Here is a 16,138-nt window from a genome sequence, read left to right on the forward strand (position 1 = left end):
GTGAGGTCAAAAGAACATCATTATCTCCATTTTATTAATTTAATATTAATTATTGGCCGGGCGCGGTGGCTCACGCCTGTAATCCTAGCACTCTGGGAGGCCGAGGTGGGCGGATCGTTTGAGCTCAGGAGTTCGAGACCAGCCTGAGCAAGAGCGAGACCCCATCTCTACTAAAAATAGAAAGAAATTATATGGACAGCTAAAAATATATATAGAAAAAATTAGCCGGGCATGGTGGTGCATGCCTGTAGTCCCAGCTACTCGGGAGGCTGAGACAGGAGGATCGCTTGAGCTCAGGAGTTTGAGGTTGCTGTGAGCTAGGCCAACGCCACGGCACTCACTCTAGCCTGGGCAACAGAGTGAGACTCTGTCTCAAAAAAACAAACAAACAAAAAAAAATAATAATTATAAGGAAACTGAGGTTTAGAAAGAACTTAAGGCAGCAAAAAAGTGGTATATTCAAAACTAAAAATTACAGTCCCTGCCTCCTAATTGAGTGGTCTTTCTTTTGTACTCCAGGGATTCCAAAATGCAGTACAGTCAAACTACTTCCAAAAGCAGCGACTGCTCCTCGTGCAAATATGAACTTTCACAGGCATATTTTTCCTTTGAGGCCAGATAGGTCGGTCTGACCCCCACACCCATGCTCTCAACCACTATTCTTTTTCCATTGAGACAAAAAAATTTATTGGGAAATCAGAATTGAACAAAATATAAATCAAACTTTTGATTTAAAAAAATCACATGAAAACCTGTAATAGCAACTTAACTATGCTATTTGAAATATGCAAATGTATTCATTTTCATGTAAGAATGTGTATTCTATTATTTTACAAGGTTGTGGTTCTTTTTCCAAATGCCATGTTTCAATTCAACCGTTTTACAGTATTTAACAGGATGTGGTATTGGCCCAAAATACTTATAATATATATTTTTGATGTTCAGTTCTTTCCAATAAATTTCCTCCTGCTGTCTTCAGTTGTAATTTTATGTTTCTTGCCATCGCAGGATGCAGTCTTAAATCTGCATGTATCTTCCATGAACTTTTAAAATAAACATTGTCTAACCTGAGATGTAAGAAGACATTACTACAACTTAAATTAACTCTTGTTCTTATTTGTAAATATCAAAATTTCCTTAGTTACCTTAATGGAGGTTTAAATGTTTATTTTCTAGTAGGTTTCATTTTTTTATATCTGCGAAAAATCCAGTTATCTTTAAAATATATTTTAATTTGTAATATGAATTCTTTAGAAAATATGTTCAGAGACTAAAGCACTGTGGTAACCACTTTGGATGGAATTTTACAATACTCACAACACATTTAAAGCAAGTTTTTACTGAAAAATATTTAAAAGTTTAATAGACAATTTAGGACACTTATTGAGGTACAATGTATTTTCCAAAGATGGCCACAGAATATCTCCCATCCCACATGCTGGTCCTACAATGTGCCTTTGACACTTTTCACTTTAAGAGATTTGATCAGACATTTATCTTCAAAAATGAAAGTTAAAAAAAGAAAAAATTAAAAAATAAGTTTATTTCATCTTATACTTAACAGAATTTAGGTGATAATTACAACTATGTATCAAAAACATATAAAATAAATCAGATGTTGACATTTTGTCATCCTTTTTCAACCAATTGTTTTTGTAGCACGAGGCAGCATCCTTTACTTCACATTTGACTTTTGCAGTGTTATCATAAAAGGGTCATTTTTTTAGCCAAAAAAATGTATATATAGTATATATGTTTAGTCTCATCAAGAAGTAAATTAACAATTAAAGGGTAAAATCACAGACTCTCAGAGGAGAAGCAGAGCCAATAAATGAGCTAATACATTCCTTTTTGTTGGTTTAGATTAGTTTGAGTTGGGTTTCTGTCATTTGCAAACAAGAGTCTTGACTAGTTCAACATGTCAAATAACATAACACAATATACACAGTATAAGAAATACCTGGAGAAATGAACAAAATCTATAGTCAGAGTCTTTAATATGCCATCCAGTATTTAATATATTACGTTGTAAAATAAATACGGAAAAATAAATAAGAAAAATGTTTATTTAATAATCAAATTGCCTTGTGGCCTAGAAATAGATATAATATTCCCTTTTTAAGCATCCATGGAACATTAACAAACATTGATCCTCTGTTAGTCTATAAAGAAAACTGCAGTAAGTTCCAAGTCATAAATTATGCAGATAACATTCTCCAGCTACAATATAGTCTGACTATAAATGAATAATAAACAATTAAACTCCCCAAATCCATCCATTAGAATTTTTTAAAAGTCTTAGGCCAAAGAATAAATAGATTACACATTATCTGTGGGGATAAAACAGAGAGAGACTAGATGAACACCTCTGGAAAATAAATTTTAATATCCTTGTGAATGGATGATTTTTTCCTGAACAAATCTAAATTACTGAATTTAGTTAAACATTAAGAACTCGGATTGAATAAATAATAAGTGGCAGGGGCATTTGAAAATGATATTAAAGATGGAGCCACAACACTCCCTTTTTTTTGCTCCCATGAGGGAAAAAAAAGGACTGGATTTAGACAGCTGTGGGCATCAGCTCTTTCAAACTTTTTGAACAATTTCTATGATATAAACTATTTAAGATTATTTAAAGGTATGGAAAACTCCAATTCCTCTTACAAAACTACTATAACCCAATACCTAAATCTATAAAAGGAAAAAATAGGCCCACTTCATACAGTGTTGCCTTGTACATGCTATGTTATATGTTGTGATGCTTTTTGTTTCAGAAATGCACATATACACAGATACATGCCTAGGATCGTATCAAGAAGAACAGTTAATATACATATTTCTCTCCCTACTGATTAGCTGGTGTGATTGAGTGGTGCTACTTTAAACTCCCAGGTAATGAGAGAGGGGATGTGTAGCATGTTATGGATCCGAAGAACAGTGTCCTGTTTGGGGTTATAATGCAAGTTTTACAGCACTCCAAGTAGTTGCATTCTTTTTAGGAACCGGGTGAGGAGGCAGCTGGTAGAGATTAAGGATTGTTGAAAGCCATTTGGCCGTGTGAAGGGCATCATAAACGTCACTGGAGCCTGAGGGGAAGTGACCAATTATATCAAGAGTAGTTGGAAGAAACTACAGCTCAAGGCCTGTCATGATGTGAAGGGATTTGGAGAAAACAAAATAGCAATTGCTAATGTACCATGTCAGGAACACATCTCCACAGGGAGTGTGCTAAAATGAGCCCACCGTGGGCCAATCCAGTTTTCATTCCCATTTTGCCATTTGCAGAAAGGTATTCTCATACTGCACTATGCAAAAGAGAGTACACCTACACTCATCAATATCATTCATATATACACACACACACACACACACACACATCCTAAATAGTAGAATATTGTCATCAGCAGTACAATAAAATACTACTACATCATGACCTCAAACATCTGTCCATTCGTCTACCAAATCACTCTCAGCAAATATTCATACACACAAAAACACAGAAACAAGCAGACAGGAACTCCATTTGTAAGCGTGTGAACTCACTACTTTCATACCCACGCCAGCTCTTTCCCCCCAATTCCAATTAGCAGCCGCCCCTGCAAATATTGACGACTGAGCTCCACGACTGTGCTTTGAGGTTCATCCCATCTGTCTTCTTAGAAAAGCTATCGATTACTTTGCCACCTTCTCACCCTAATGGGGCCAGCTGGCTACACAGCCGCTTTCCAATCCTGACAGGGTTTCCTGGCTATGTATGTTACCCAATACCTACACAGACATAAGTCATGGTGATTAGTTTGCTCTGCACTGGTTGCTGGCCCAGTGTGCAGATACGAACCTAAACATTTCTGAGGATGATTTCTGAGAGTTGCATCAGACACAACAATTCCAGGCTACCTCAGTCTGTAAGACTGATTTATGCACATGATGGCCTCAGTTTATCCATTCTGCATTTTCCTATTTATTCTATTAACCAATGACCCCCTCCCCATCTCAGCTATGCCAACTCTTAGGCCAAAGGAACATACATTCATTTTTTGATCAGGTCCCACTACCTTTCTAAAATAATCACTACAAAAAAGAGAAAGAAAAAGCACAGTTTTCAGTTACCTGAATGACTTCACCTCTTCTAGACTTTTGCTCATTTGCATATTTTGGCTTACCTGACTTAGTAATTTTCAAACCATTAGCAACACACAACGTAACTGTCTCTCAAGCAAAGGTCCACGTACCTCCCAAACATGTTGCCGTGCAAGGGGTAAAGCCGGCGTACTCCCAGTCGTAAGTCATCTCGCTGTCCTCATGGAGAGGGACATCTCGCTCTCGGGAGGCCGGACTGTCATCACACGCTTCGAGGAGGCAGGGCCTTTCGGTGGGCGGCTTGGGGCCTTCACACTCTTCCTCTGGCAGTTCGGTCTCGGTCTGCGTGAACATGAGGAGCACACGGCACTTCACCTCTCGCACCTGAACACCTGGCCCACATGTGGTGCTGCAGGCTGACCAGGGTTCTGGAATGAACCTGGGGAAAACCAGGGAGCCACCAGAGAAGGACAGTGATGGTTATTAAACATAAGCCAAAAAAGGAGGAGTGACAAGAATTCAACAAAGGCAAAAATAACCAGCTTCATTCAGAGGGGATGCAACACACTTGGAAGGCTACACTTCCATTGATGGTCAATTATGCAGTTAACAAACTTTTAAATCTTATTAGCAACAGGAAGAATTCTTCACTAAAGACATATTCTACTTTTGCATCCACTTTATACTTCAAACTCTATGCTATGACCTTTGCAAAAGATAATTACAAAGGTTTTCTTTAAGATTTAGTAATAAACCATCATGTAGAGATAATTTCTAATCTGATTTCTTTTATAATATGGAGATTCTCACCAATATTTATTCAATAAATCCTTATTAAGCTTATCCTCTGTAGTAGGCAGAGTGGTAATAAACTGTCTCAATGTTTAGGAACTAAATTGTAGAATAACTTAAATGCTTTTTACAGAGTACATGAAGCTTCAATATTTTTATATGTTTAACATACAAATATAAAACTTCTGAATCTCCTAAAGATATAAAAGGTATAGCACAATTTGGTTGAACAAAACATTTATTTATTATCCTGCATTGTTATCCACTAAATCAAAGTTCATCAAGCTCTAACCTGCAGGTAAAATCTGGCCCATCTGTTTTTGTATAGCCCATCAGCTAAGAATAATTTTTACATTTTTAAATTGTTGCGGGGGGGAGGATAATATTTTGTGATATGTGAAAATTACATAAAGTTCAAATTTTAGCGTCTATAATTAAAGTTTTGCTGGAACATAGCCACGCTCATTTGTCCACCTATGGTCTATGGCTGCTTTTGTCCTACACGGCCGAGCTGAATATTTGTGAGAGACTGTCTGGCCTGAAAAGCCTGAAATATTTACTGTCTGGTGCTTTGGTGAACCCCTGCACTGAATTGAAAAACACAGAATCAGTAGGGACAGATACATTGAAGATACTCTGAAGCCACACTTGGTATTATGACAAACTAAGTGACTGAGGAGAAAGTGTTCAGTGACAGAATAGTAGTAAGTTTTGAAAACTGTGGGTTCAATAATGTTCAACAGACTTATTTACTACAAATTTTTATCAATGATATATGAAGGTATACCATACATACTTAAGATAGTAATACTATATGCATCATTTCATAAACTTAGGTGAAAATAAACCCCATCCATGGGATAATGTTCTTCTAAATAACTTAAGAAAATGCTGCTGAGATGTTTGTTTAAATTGCTGTTCCAAAGCTTAATGTTCAAAACCTCAGAAAGATAGGTTCTCACAGAGTCATCTAACTTTCTTTCCCCAGGCAAGATTTCTTTACAATTGTCCACAATAGCACATCCCCTATCAGCAGAATGAAACACCATTGCTATATATGAGTCCCACAAAGAAATATCAATGAACACAAAACATTTGTTTATTGTGCTGGAAATTGTTAGTGGGGAACTCTATTCTCCAATCCTCATATTCCATGAGAGGGCTTGCTCAGCTCCCCAGGACAGATAATATTTGACACATACTCTTTTCTTTCTTTGCTACTCTCATGGCAGAACTGGAAAGGGGACACTCCATGTAATGAATAATATGCAGTCATTTAAAAGGACGTGGGTCTGTCTGTACAATCTGATACGGAATAGTGTTCTCTTGAGGACTGTTAAGTGAAATAAGTATGGGGAAGTTCATATACCATGATCTCTTTTGTCTAAACACAAAAAAGGGTATACCGGTGTGTATGTATATATAGCATATACTACATACTGTGTATATATATATGTAGCATATATATCTATATATGCTGGTTTGTGTATAATTTCTCTTCTCTGGAAACAATTGCAAGTATCAAGAACTGGAGTGTTTTATACTTTTAAAAGGTGTAAATTTTCTAATCATGTGCATAATTTTTTCTCTTTTTGTTTTTCCTTAGTAATGCAGACTTAAGATTTGGGAAGTAGATATTTTCATTGACATTGGACTTCTGTGTCTCAGTGATTGAGAATCCTGAGAGGAGATGGGGTCAGTGGGGAGGTTCCCCTCAACTCCCAACAGGGCAAAGGATGGTCAGACTCAATGTTTTCCTGGGTTTTCTGTATGTTTTGAGTTGGTTTAAAAATGATCCTTTTAAAAGTCCTCTTAAAATTTAGATGACTAAAAAATAATGCATAATTCAGCATGATTTTCTTCTATGTATTATTTTTTATTTAAATAAAAGATACTACAGTGTTCACATGATTTGGAAACTTGTCCTTCATACCCAGTAATTTGTCTTAAGAGGAAAGAGAGGAATACATTGGAAGAGCCAAGCGTGGGCAAAACATAACCAGAGGAACAGAACGTGTTCCCGACATCTTTGCACAAACAATGGAAGAATTTAAGAAGAATATCAATCTTCTAATGTGAGAGCTTAGAGATGAGATGATAAAACAACAGAATATGATGGAAAACTGCAAAGCCGAGAAAGAAACATAACAACACTATCATGACAAATCTATTCTAACAAGTAATTTAGAACCAGGAAAAAAAAAAAAAAAACAGAAGAAACATGGCTGAAGATCAAATTAATAACAGAGAGGCAAGACTTGGAAATGGATGAAGAGCTCACAGGGAGGCAGAGAGAAGCTATTGGAGCAATTGGAGGGGTGGAAAGAGGACAAAGAACACCTTTGGAGTGATGGAAAGTCCTGTATCTCGAGCAGGGCTGGGGTTTGATGGGGAGACTTGTCCATCGAAACTCATCCATGGCGCACCTTAAACAGACAGAGTTTATTGTATGTAAACTATACCACTATAAAATTGATTTCTAAAAACCTAATTTCTAGGGACAAAGTGAGAAAGAGAAGCTGAGCAATCCAATATTGAAGGTAATTGGATTCTTCAAGTAGAGACTCCAATACGTGAAACAGAAACGGTGTTCAGAAGTAAAAATACTAAAATACATCTGAAAGGGTAAACTGTCTTCCAGGAAAAAGTGATAAAAATGATTAACATAAAAGCCCAGAGTCACAGACTGAATAATGTCACCCCAAATAGTCCCCATGTCCTCACCTCTAGAACATGTGACTATGGTACGGTACATGGCAAAAGGGACTTCACGGGTGCAACTGTGAGATGGAGAACAATTCCGGATTATCCTTGTGGACAAATCTAATCACAGGCGTCCTTAAGGAGAGAGAAACTCCTCTGGCTGGAGTCAGAGAGGTGCAGCAGCAGCAGAACAAGAGGGATGTGGAGCATGGGAGGGACTCAACTGCTGTTTTAGGCTCAAAGGTAAGAGGCCAAGAGCCAAGGAATGCAGATGGCCTCCAGAAATTGAGAGCAACCCCCCAGCCAACTGCCAGAAAGGAAATGGAGCTCTCAGCCCTGCAACTGCATGGAACTGAATTCTGCCAACTTCCGAATGAGCCTGGAAGAGGACTGTGAACTAGCGGTGCTAGAAAAGACCTAAGGCTAAGAGGCACCTTGATTTTGGCCAAATGGGAACTGCAGCAGAGAAAGCAGCCAAATCTGCTGGGCTTCTGACCTATGGAACTATGAGATAAGACATTTGTTTGTCTTGTATCACTAGGTTTGCTACCAGCAGCCATCACAAACAAAGATGCCTGGCTAAAAATGTAAAACTTTGAGGATGAAGAAAGAACTGCATGGGCATCTTGCTACAAAAACCACCTCTCCTATGAGAATAATAAGTCAGGTGGACATCCAACACACACAATATTCAAAACCAGAAAAGAAATAGAATAAAAGTTTTGAAAGAGAGAATCTGAGTCCCAAGAATACCATGTCCAGTCAAATTGTTATCCAAGTACAAAGGTAATAATATTCTGTAAAATAGGAACAATAACAGTACTTACCTAATGGTGTTGGGAGGATTAAATGAGATTATGTCAGAGTTAAAAGCTTAATAAATACAATAAAATAAAAATTGCAACATCGGACATTCATTGCATTGTTATCCTTGTGAGATACTATTATTAGTGCTTCACAAAAATTTTATCATTTACTCAAAACCACCACCCTACCAGGAAACACTATGATTCCCACTGTACACATGAGGAAACTGAAGTACAGAGCATTTGTCAAAGGTTACGCAGTAGCTGCCAGCATTATTTTACACTGCCTCAGCAGGATCAGAAGTGAGAAAAGCATTTTAAGATCACTCAATATGACAGCAAAAGAATCTGAGGAAAATCTGACGATACTATTTTAGGGAATTTATTTTTTATTTCTAGAATAAATAAACAAAATACCAACATACAATTGAAAAAAATGATTATCCAGCATAAAAAAGGAGACTGTAACATGTATTGGTGAAAGAAAAACGTATCTTGGAAAAATATTTACTATCAGAAATAGAAGAAAACTTTATAGCACCTATTTAAAAATTACTGACAATAAAATTCAAGGAAACATCCTATAAAACAAAAGAAAAGCTGGGATTAGGAAGTTAAAACATAAATATGAAAAAAATTTCTGGCTTGGTTGAGAGAAAAATGAAAAACATTTAAAAAATCACGTAAAGTTTATTTCTAGAACAAGAAAAATTCTAGTGAACAGTATGAAAATACACTCAATGATGAGGAGGGCAAGTGTTTTTGTTTGAAGGGGAGGTGTGCTTCCAACCACAGAGAGAAAAAGACAAAGATGTAAAAAAAATCAGATATTAAAAGTAGGGAACAGATTCAGTACAGATAATTGGTGAATAAATAAAAAAGAAATATAATCAAAAAAAGAACCATAAATATAATAAAAGAAAACTTTCATGCATTCAAGAAAGATCTGAATCTATGCCCTAAAAACCTTCCCTGTTTATCAAAATTATTGAAAAAAATACTTGGATTTATTCTAAAGAAATACTCTAATTTTATGCATACAGGAAAAAATATTATATCTAAGCAGAAAAAAATCAGTTGCCAATAGAAGAAAAGGCAATTTAGGATGAAATCTTTCTTCCTCAATGTTGAAAGACAGAAAACTTCAAAGTCACATTTTCACAGTTTTAAGAAAAATAGAAAAAAACTTCTAAAACAAGAGTTCATCCTTCTGCTCATCTGTGACATTCTTAATTACAAAGGGTCATAGAGATTATGCCATCTATATAACATAGGTGAGAATGCACAAAGATAAACTTCAGTTCAATGATAATTTAATTTAAAATGGAATTAAAATAGTGTGTGATTTAAGAATTTGCAGTGAGAATGCTTTAAACATATAATTAATTCTAAATAACTGTAGAAAATACGACACAGAAACAAATCAAAATAGTTTTTTTTCCAAAAACAAAATACATAGAATAATCATGATTTACGACTAACTGTCTTTGCTCCAAATGCCAGAATTTAATAACAAAAATCAGGAGGTTTGAGAAAATAGGTTGGGGATAAAGAAAACCATGCCAATTTTTTCATTTTAAACGTAAAGAAGTCAAAGGAAATGGCATAATTCTTGATGTTTATCATAAAAATTATATAGAATTGAGTATGTTAAAAATGAAATCATAGCAGGTAAAGCTCCTGTTATTGAAGAAAATAAATCAAGATTATATGGGAAAACATCAGAATCAATAAGGAAACACTTAAAATGTAGACCAGAACTATCAGTAATGATAACTAATTTAAATGGATTAAATTCTTCTATTAAAAATACAGAGACTCTCATCTGTATTTTTGAAACTTATAGAAGATACAAATAAAATGGCATGACTTCAGAAATGTAAAAAGTATAAGGATAAACAAAATGAGATAAAAGTACTAATGAAAATAAAGTGGAAGAGCAAAAAGGCAGGTGTAAATATTAGGAAAGAACAGAATAGACAAAATTACCATTATTCAAAGATGACATAATAACTATGAAAAACAGTAAAATTAACTGAAAATGTTTGGAAAAAATAAGATAGTTCAATAAAGTATTGAACTAAATATATGTGTATTTATAGATATAGATAGATACATATATCCTAAAATAACCCATTTCCCCAGAATTCAGCTAACAGTGTTAGCTTCCAGGTATTATGGTAAACATATTACATATATTATTTAATATAATTTGCATAACAATCTTATGAATATGTATCATTATTTTCCTAATTTTACAGATGAGAAAAACTAAGGCTTTAGAAGTGTCAAAAAGTCTCAAAACAACAAATGTTGGCATGGATGCAGAGAGACAGGAACACTCATACACTTCTGGTGGGACTGCAAACTAGTACAACCTATATGGAAAGTTATACGTAGATATCTCAAAGAGCTAAAAGTAGAACTACCATTTGATCCAGTAATCCCATTACTGGGCATCTACCCAAAAGAAAAAAAGACATTCCATAAAAAAATACACCTGCACTCGAATGTTTATAGCAGCGCAATTCACAATTGCAAAGATGTGGAAACAACCCAAGTGCCCATCAATACATGAGCAGATTAATAAAATGTGGTATATGTATAGCATGGAGTTCTACTCCACCGCAAAAAACAATGGTGATCTAGCATCTCTTGTATTATCCTGGATAGAGCCTGAGCCCATTCTACTAAGTGAAGCATCACAAGGATGGAACAACAAACACCATATGTACTCAGCATCAAACTGGTATTAACTGATCAACACTTAAGTGCACCTATAGTAGTAACAGTCATCGGGTGTCGGGCAGATGGGAGCGGGGAAGAGGAGATGGGTATGTACACACCTAATGGGTGCGGTGTGCACCGTCTGGGGGATGGACATGCTTAAAGCTCTGACTTGGGTGGGGCAAAGGCAACATATGTAACCTAAACATTTGTACCCCCGTAATATGCTAAAATTTAAAAAAAGTGTAAAAAAGAATTGCCTAAGTTCTGTGGGCTTGTAAATAAAAACTTTATAAGAAATGTGTAGGGCTGATATAACTAGAAAATACTGAGGGGATTCTAACCCCAGAGATCTGAATAAGTGGAGAAAACACCACATGCCCCTGAATAAGAAGACTTGAAATTATAAAGATGTTTGTTCTCCCTCAATTAATTTAGAACAAATGCAGCTCCAATCCAAACCTCTGAAGCAATTTTTTGGGGGGAGTTGGAAACAAACAACACAACTGTAAAGTTTCACGGAAGGTTAGGTGAGAACAGTCAAGAATGTTTTCAGAAAGATCAACAGTTACAGAGTAACTTGCACAGCCTCACAGACAAAAATATTAAAAAGATACAGTAATGCAAATAATATGGTACTGGCACTGGGCTATTTGTACAATGATGGCATTTTAAAACCAAAGTGGATAGTTTAGATGGTTCAATAGATATTGTTAAGGCAATTGGTTAATCATTTGTGAAAAACTAAGTTACATTGATACTATATATCACATGTCAAAGTAAATTCCCCATGGATTGATGTTAGGTGTAAAACATGAAACCGTAACAAATATTAGAAAATAGCATTCTTTTAAAGAAGGGAATTTCCCACTGTTGAGGAAGGTGTGGGCTGGGGAAGTCAGTATGATTCAATGGCTAAAATTAAACGCCTTCAACGTACCTACCTTCTGCCCAGAACTCTACTCCAGCAGTGCGTCCTAATGAGACAATTACAGAGCTGCAATTTGGGATTTGCTGCAGTTTTATTTAACACAGTGAGTAATTAGAAACAAACTGCAGACAACCAGAGGGATCTTTCTAAAATGTAATTGTGATTACTTCACTTCCCTGGTTAAAACCCTTGAATGGCTCCACTGCCTCCAGATAAAGTCCAGGCTCCCTAATGAACTGTGGCGGAGCCCCCAGACTGCTTGTTTCTGCAGATGCATCCCTGCTGCCAGCACTCCCTCCCCATCCTCCAGACACTCAGACCACCCAGCAACCAGGGTGGCCCACACACGCCAGCGAGCCTGCCCACAAGCCTCTATTCCAAATGCCTGATGTACTGTTCCTCTGACACCTTAGGACATTTTAGGAACTCAGTTCTGGTACCCTCTCTCCCAGGAAGCCTTCTCTGACCTCTAACAATATACCACGATGTAACTACAATACATTGCAACCTTACAATGCCATCCCATCCCATGATGTAGTCACTCACTTCTCAGTCTACTGCATTGGACCAACCCAAGAATGGGTGAGACACGTCAGCTCAGGTCATCTGACATGAACTTCAACTCTTTCTAGTACCACATGCCGTAGGGTCACCATCCACCACTTGACAGCTCTGAATCGTTGAGGACACTTGCTTAATCCTCCTTTGCCCTGGTTTCCTCAGTCCCCAAAACGAAGACAGTAAGAACGCCTCCTCATAGGGTTGTTATGAGAATTAAATGAATTAATCCACGTAGAACTCTCAGGACAGAGTCTGGCACCAAACAAGTCCACCATATTATTAACAGTTGTTCTTACTGTATCTATTAGAAAAACAGATGCCTGAAATAAAGCCTGATTTGATTTTAGCAAACACTATTTCCTCAACTGGAGAAGCCAAAATAGCAGTGAAGAAAACACAAAGAGTGCTCTAAGTCTGTCCCATGTCCTTAGTTTTCATATATGAAACACAGGAGAGAGGGCAGCAAGTTTGCCACAGTGTTGAGAATCCTGTAGAAGCAAACGAAGAGGCTCCAGGGAGAGACGTTTAGAACAAGGATGAACCGTATCAACTGTCAACACATTCCGCAGCTGAAAGCTAAGAAGGTCAGCGCTGTAGTTCCCTTGGCTTAGCGTCATAAGCTGTGATTTTTATTTTCCTAATTTAAAAAAAGAAAGAGAAAAAAAGCCTTTTGAACATCCGCTCACTATGTAAATTCAGAGCTCGGGCCATGGCAAACCACAGAGCAGAAATATTTATCTTCTCCGGGCTGGCTTGGCAGGCCCTGCTGGAGGGGTTTGAGATACAGCTGTGTTCATCTTCTACTCACTGTCAACACGCACGCATCCCAACCACAAAAGACAGGGGTAATAAAAGGATGCGCTGGAAGCTAAGATACGCTGCGGTTTTGTTTGGAAATTGAGAGAGTGAACAGAGTCAGAAGTAGTGGCAGGAAACTATAAACTTTACACTAGACAGCCAAGAACAGGCCAGAAACTGCCAGGCAGTGTGAATTATACAGGAAAACTGCACGGAGACCACAGAGGGAGAGAAGGCAGAAGGCGGGATGAGGCAGTCTCTTGGGCTGGGGAACAGGTGCTGCCAGCTCAGCCTTCCGTGCTGGGGAGAAAAAGGTGGTGTCCTCGGGGAGTAAAGAACATAATAGCTTTGCTCTGTGCATAACAGCAGGAAGAAACCCCCACAAAAAGTCAAGTAGGGGTGACCGAAAATGCAGCCTGAGAATGAATATGGGGCCTGAACCCACTGTAGTTTATACGATATCATCTCTTTCTAACTCAAGAACAGGAATGGTATTTTCTGACCTTGAAAGGGCCCTTGTGGACTACCTGATCCAGTGATTCCCAAACTTGGAAGCAACTGCCCCCAAGTCACCTGGGGTGCTTGTTAAAAATGATGGTTGCACAATATTGTTAATGTATTTGATGACACAGAACTGTACACTTTAAAATAGTCAAAATGGTAAATTTTATGTTATATATATCTTACCACAATAAAAAAAAACATACCTGGCAAAGCCCAAAGGGAACAAAATGCTGGTTATGGGGCCCCTCTCAGAAATCACCCCTTTTTCAAAAGCACCACAGGTGATTCGGGTAGCAGTGATGTGAGGACTATGCTCTAAAAATGGTATTTTGGTTATCAGGAAATGACTCCTCTCTCAGCGATACACACTGAAGTATTCGCGAGTGAAACGAAGCGCTGTGCTTGCTTCAAGACTGATCGGGGCAGGGATGGTGTCGGTGGTTTAGATGAAGCAAGAATTGGGAATTATTGATGCTGGGGATGGACACATAGGGGATCCTTACTGTTTTCTCCTTTTTGAAATAGGTTTGAAATTTCTGATTTAAAAAAAAAAGTTCAAAAAAAAGATTTAGCCAGGTGGGGGCCATTCCCACCCTAGAGCGGAGTGTGAGGGCAGGGGTGCAGGTGAGTGGCAGCTTGTTGTAGGCAAGGGACAGCCACCAGGTCAGTATGGCCGGAGGAGTCCATTCAAGGCAAAGAGAGGAAGTGGCCAGAGATAAGGCTGGGCAGGAAGGGTGATGTCCTGCGATGTCCCACTGGCCTTGTGAACAAGCATAAACCTTTGGGTGCTGGGGAAACATCTGGACATTCTGAACGTTGAAGAATCAGATTTGTGCCTTAGCTACATTACTCTGGTGGCTGTGTGGATTTGAAGGGGGCAGGTGAGGATTAGAAAGCTGTTGTCGGTGTCCTGGTCAGTGATTTCAGTACCTGGACAAGGATGGTAGTTGGAATGGAAAGAAGGAGCTGGAACCAAGAAAGATTTTAGTAAATACAGTCGGCACAACTCAGTGGTTAATTACACGTAAAGGAAGAATGAGAAGGAGGCAACAATGACTCCAGGCTCTTAGTCTGGGGAACGGGACAATCAGCAGTCCTGAAAACCAAGACACGACATGCAGCAGGATTGGCAGCTGTTGTACAGCTGTGGTCTGAGAACGACAGACAGGTCCTGTAGGACTCAACATTCTAGACTGAAAACTCCACGACTTTCCTTGCATGACAACCACACACTCCCTCTCAGCTGTCTCAAACATCTTTCTACAGATTCCTCCCTTTATAGGACCCTTGGAGATCAGAGCTGGGCTGAAGGTTCTAGTAACATTTAGCCTAATCCCTTCCTTCTCTAGTTGGGAGGTCTAGAGATGTTAATTTGTCTAAAATCCTGGTTATCTTTTCAATATGTTTAAGATTGCCCTGATTTCAAAAGGAAAGACAACAAACATGTATGCACACACTCTTTTCTATCAGCTTGACTCCAGCATTTACTCGGTCTTCAGTAGTCAAATCCCACGGCCCCTTTTCCTTCTGATTAAATCTCCACAATGTTTCTTCTTCCACCCTTTGACTGACACTACTCTAAAATTAACCGAAAAAGACTTTCTTGCCAACCAAACCAGCCTTTCCTCGGCCCTCATGATTTTCCGTCTTTCTGTGCGACGTGAACTCTATCTGCCACTCGCCTCCTTAGACCCTTTTTTAGCTCCTTGGTCTCTGCAATGACGAGTCTCCTGGGTCTCACTCCTTCCACTCTCCTCTGCTTCATTCCTTCACCACCTGCCTCTTCTGAGTCTCCTTCTTCCTCTAGCTCTCTGAGCTTCTGTCACGAGCCCAACACCCTCCTCTTTGTACTCAGTCTCTCTGGGGCCGTTCACCCTCATGGCATATACAGTTTCTTCTGCGGCCATACCCAGGCCTGATTGCAGTCCACATGGAAAAAGCTGTGACATGCTAGCTCTGTTGGCCCATGTCACCAGAGGCATAGCGCCTTCTCAAGGAAAAGTCACCCACACTCCCTGGGGCTTGCTGCTGGGCTGGACCACAGTGACTGGGAGACTGACAAATGAGTGTGCTCTGGAAGAGCAATGTGGTTGGTGCTCACGCCTCCTTAGATCCTTTCAGGGTTTAAGGGATCTCAAGACAGCAGTGCATGAAAATGCTGAAAAGGCTAAGGATGACGAACTCTGGAAGGACAAAGCTCTCGGGATCCATGACAGCTTTCTTCAAAGTTGTG

At 38.4% G+C, this 16,138-nt stretch overlaps 1 protein-coding gene across 1 annotated transcript in view; it reads right to left on the reverse strand.

Moving 5' to 3' along the window:
- Window positions 1-16,138, reverse strand: part of ADAMTSL3 (ADAMTS like 3) — a 277,061-nt gene that overhangs the window by 77,865 nt on the left and 183,058 nt on the right. The window contains exon 15 of the mRNA XM_069465643.1: window positions 4,236-4,522. Coding sequence (XP_069321744.1) covers window positions 4,236-4,522 — 287 coding nt within the window. The remainder of the gene's footprint in view (window positions 1-4,235; window positions 4,523-16,138) is intronic.

This window comes from Eulemur rufifrons, chromosome 3 (genome assembly GCF_041146395.1).
Source record: "Eulemur rufifrons isolate Redbay chromosome 3, OSU_ERuf_1, whole genome shotgun sequence".
Classification (NCBI taxonomy): Eukaryota; Metazoa; Chordata; class Mammalia; order Primates; family Lemuridae; genus Eulemur; species Eulemur rufifrons.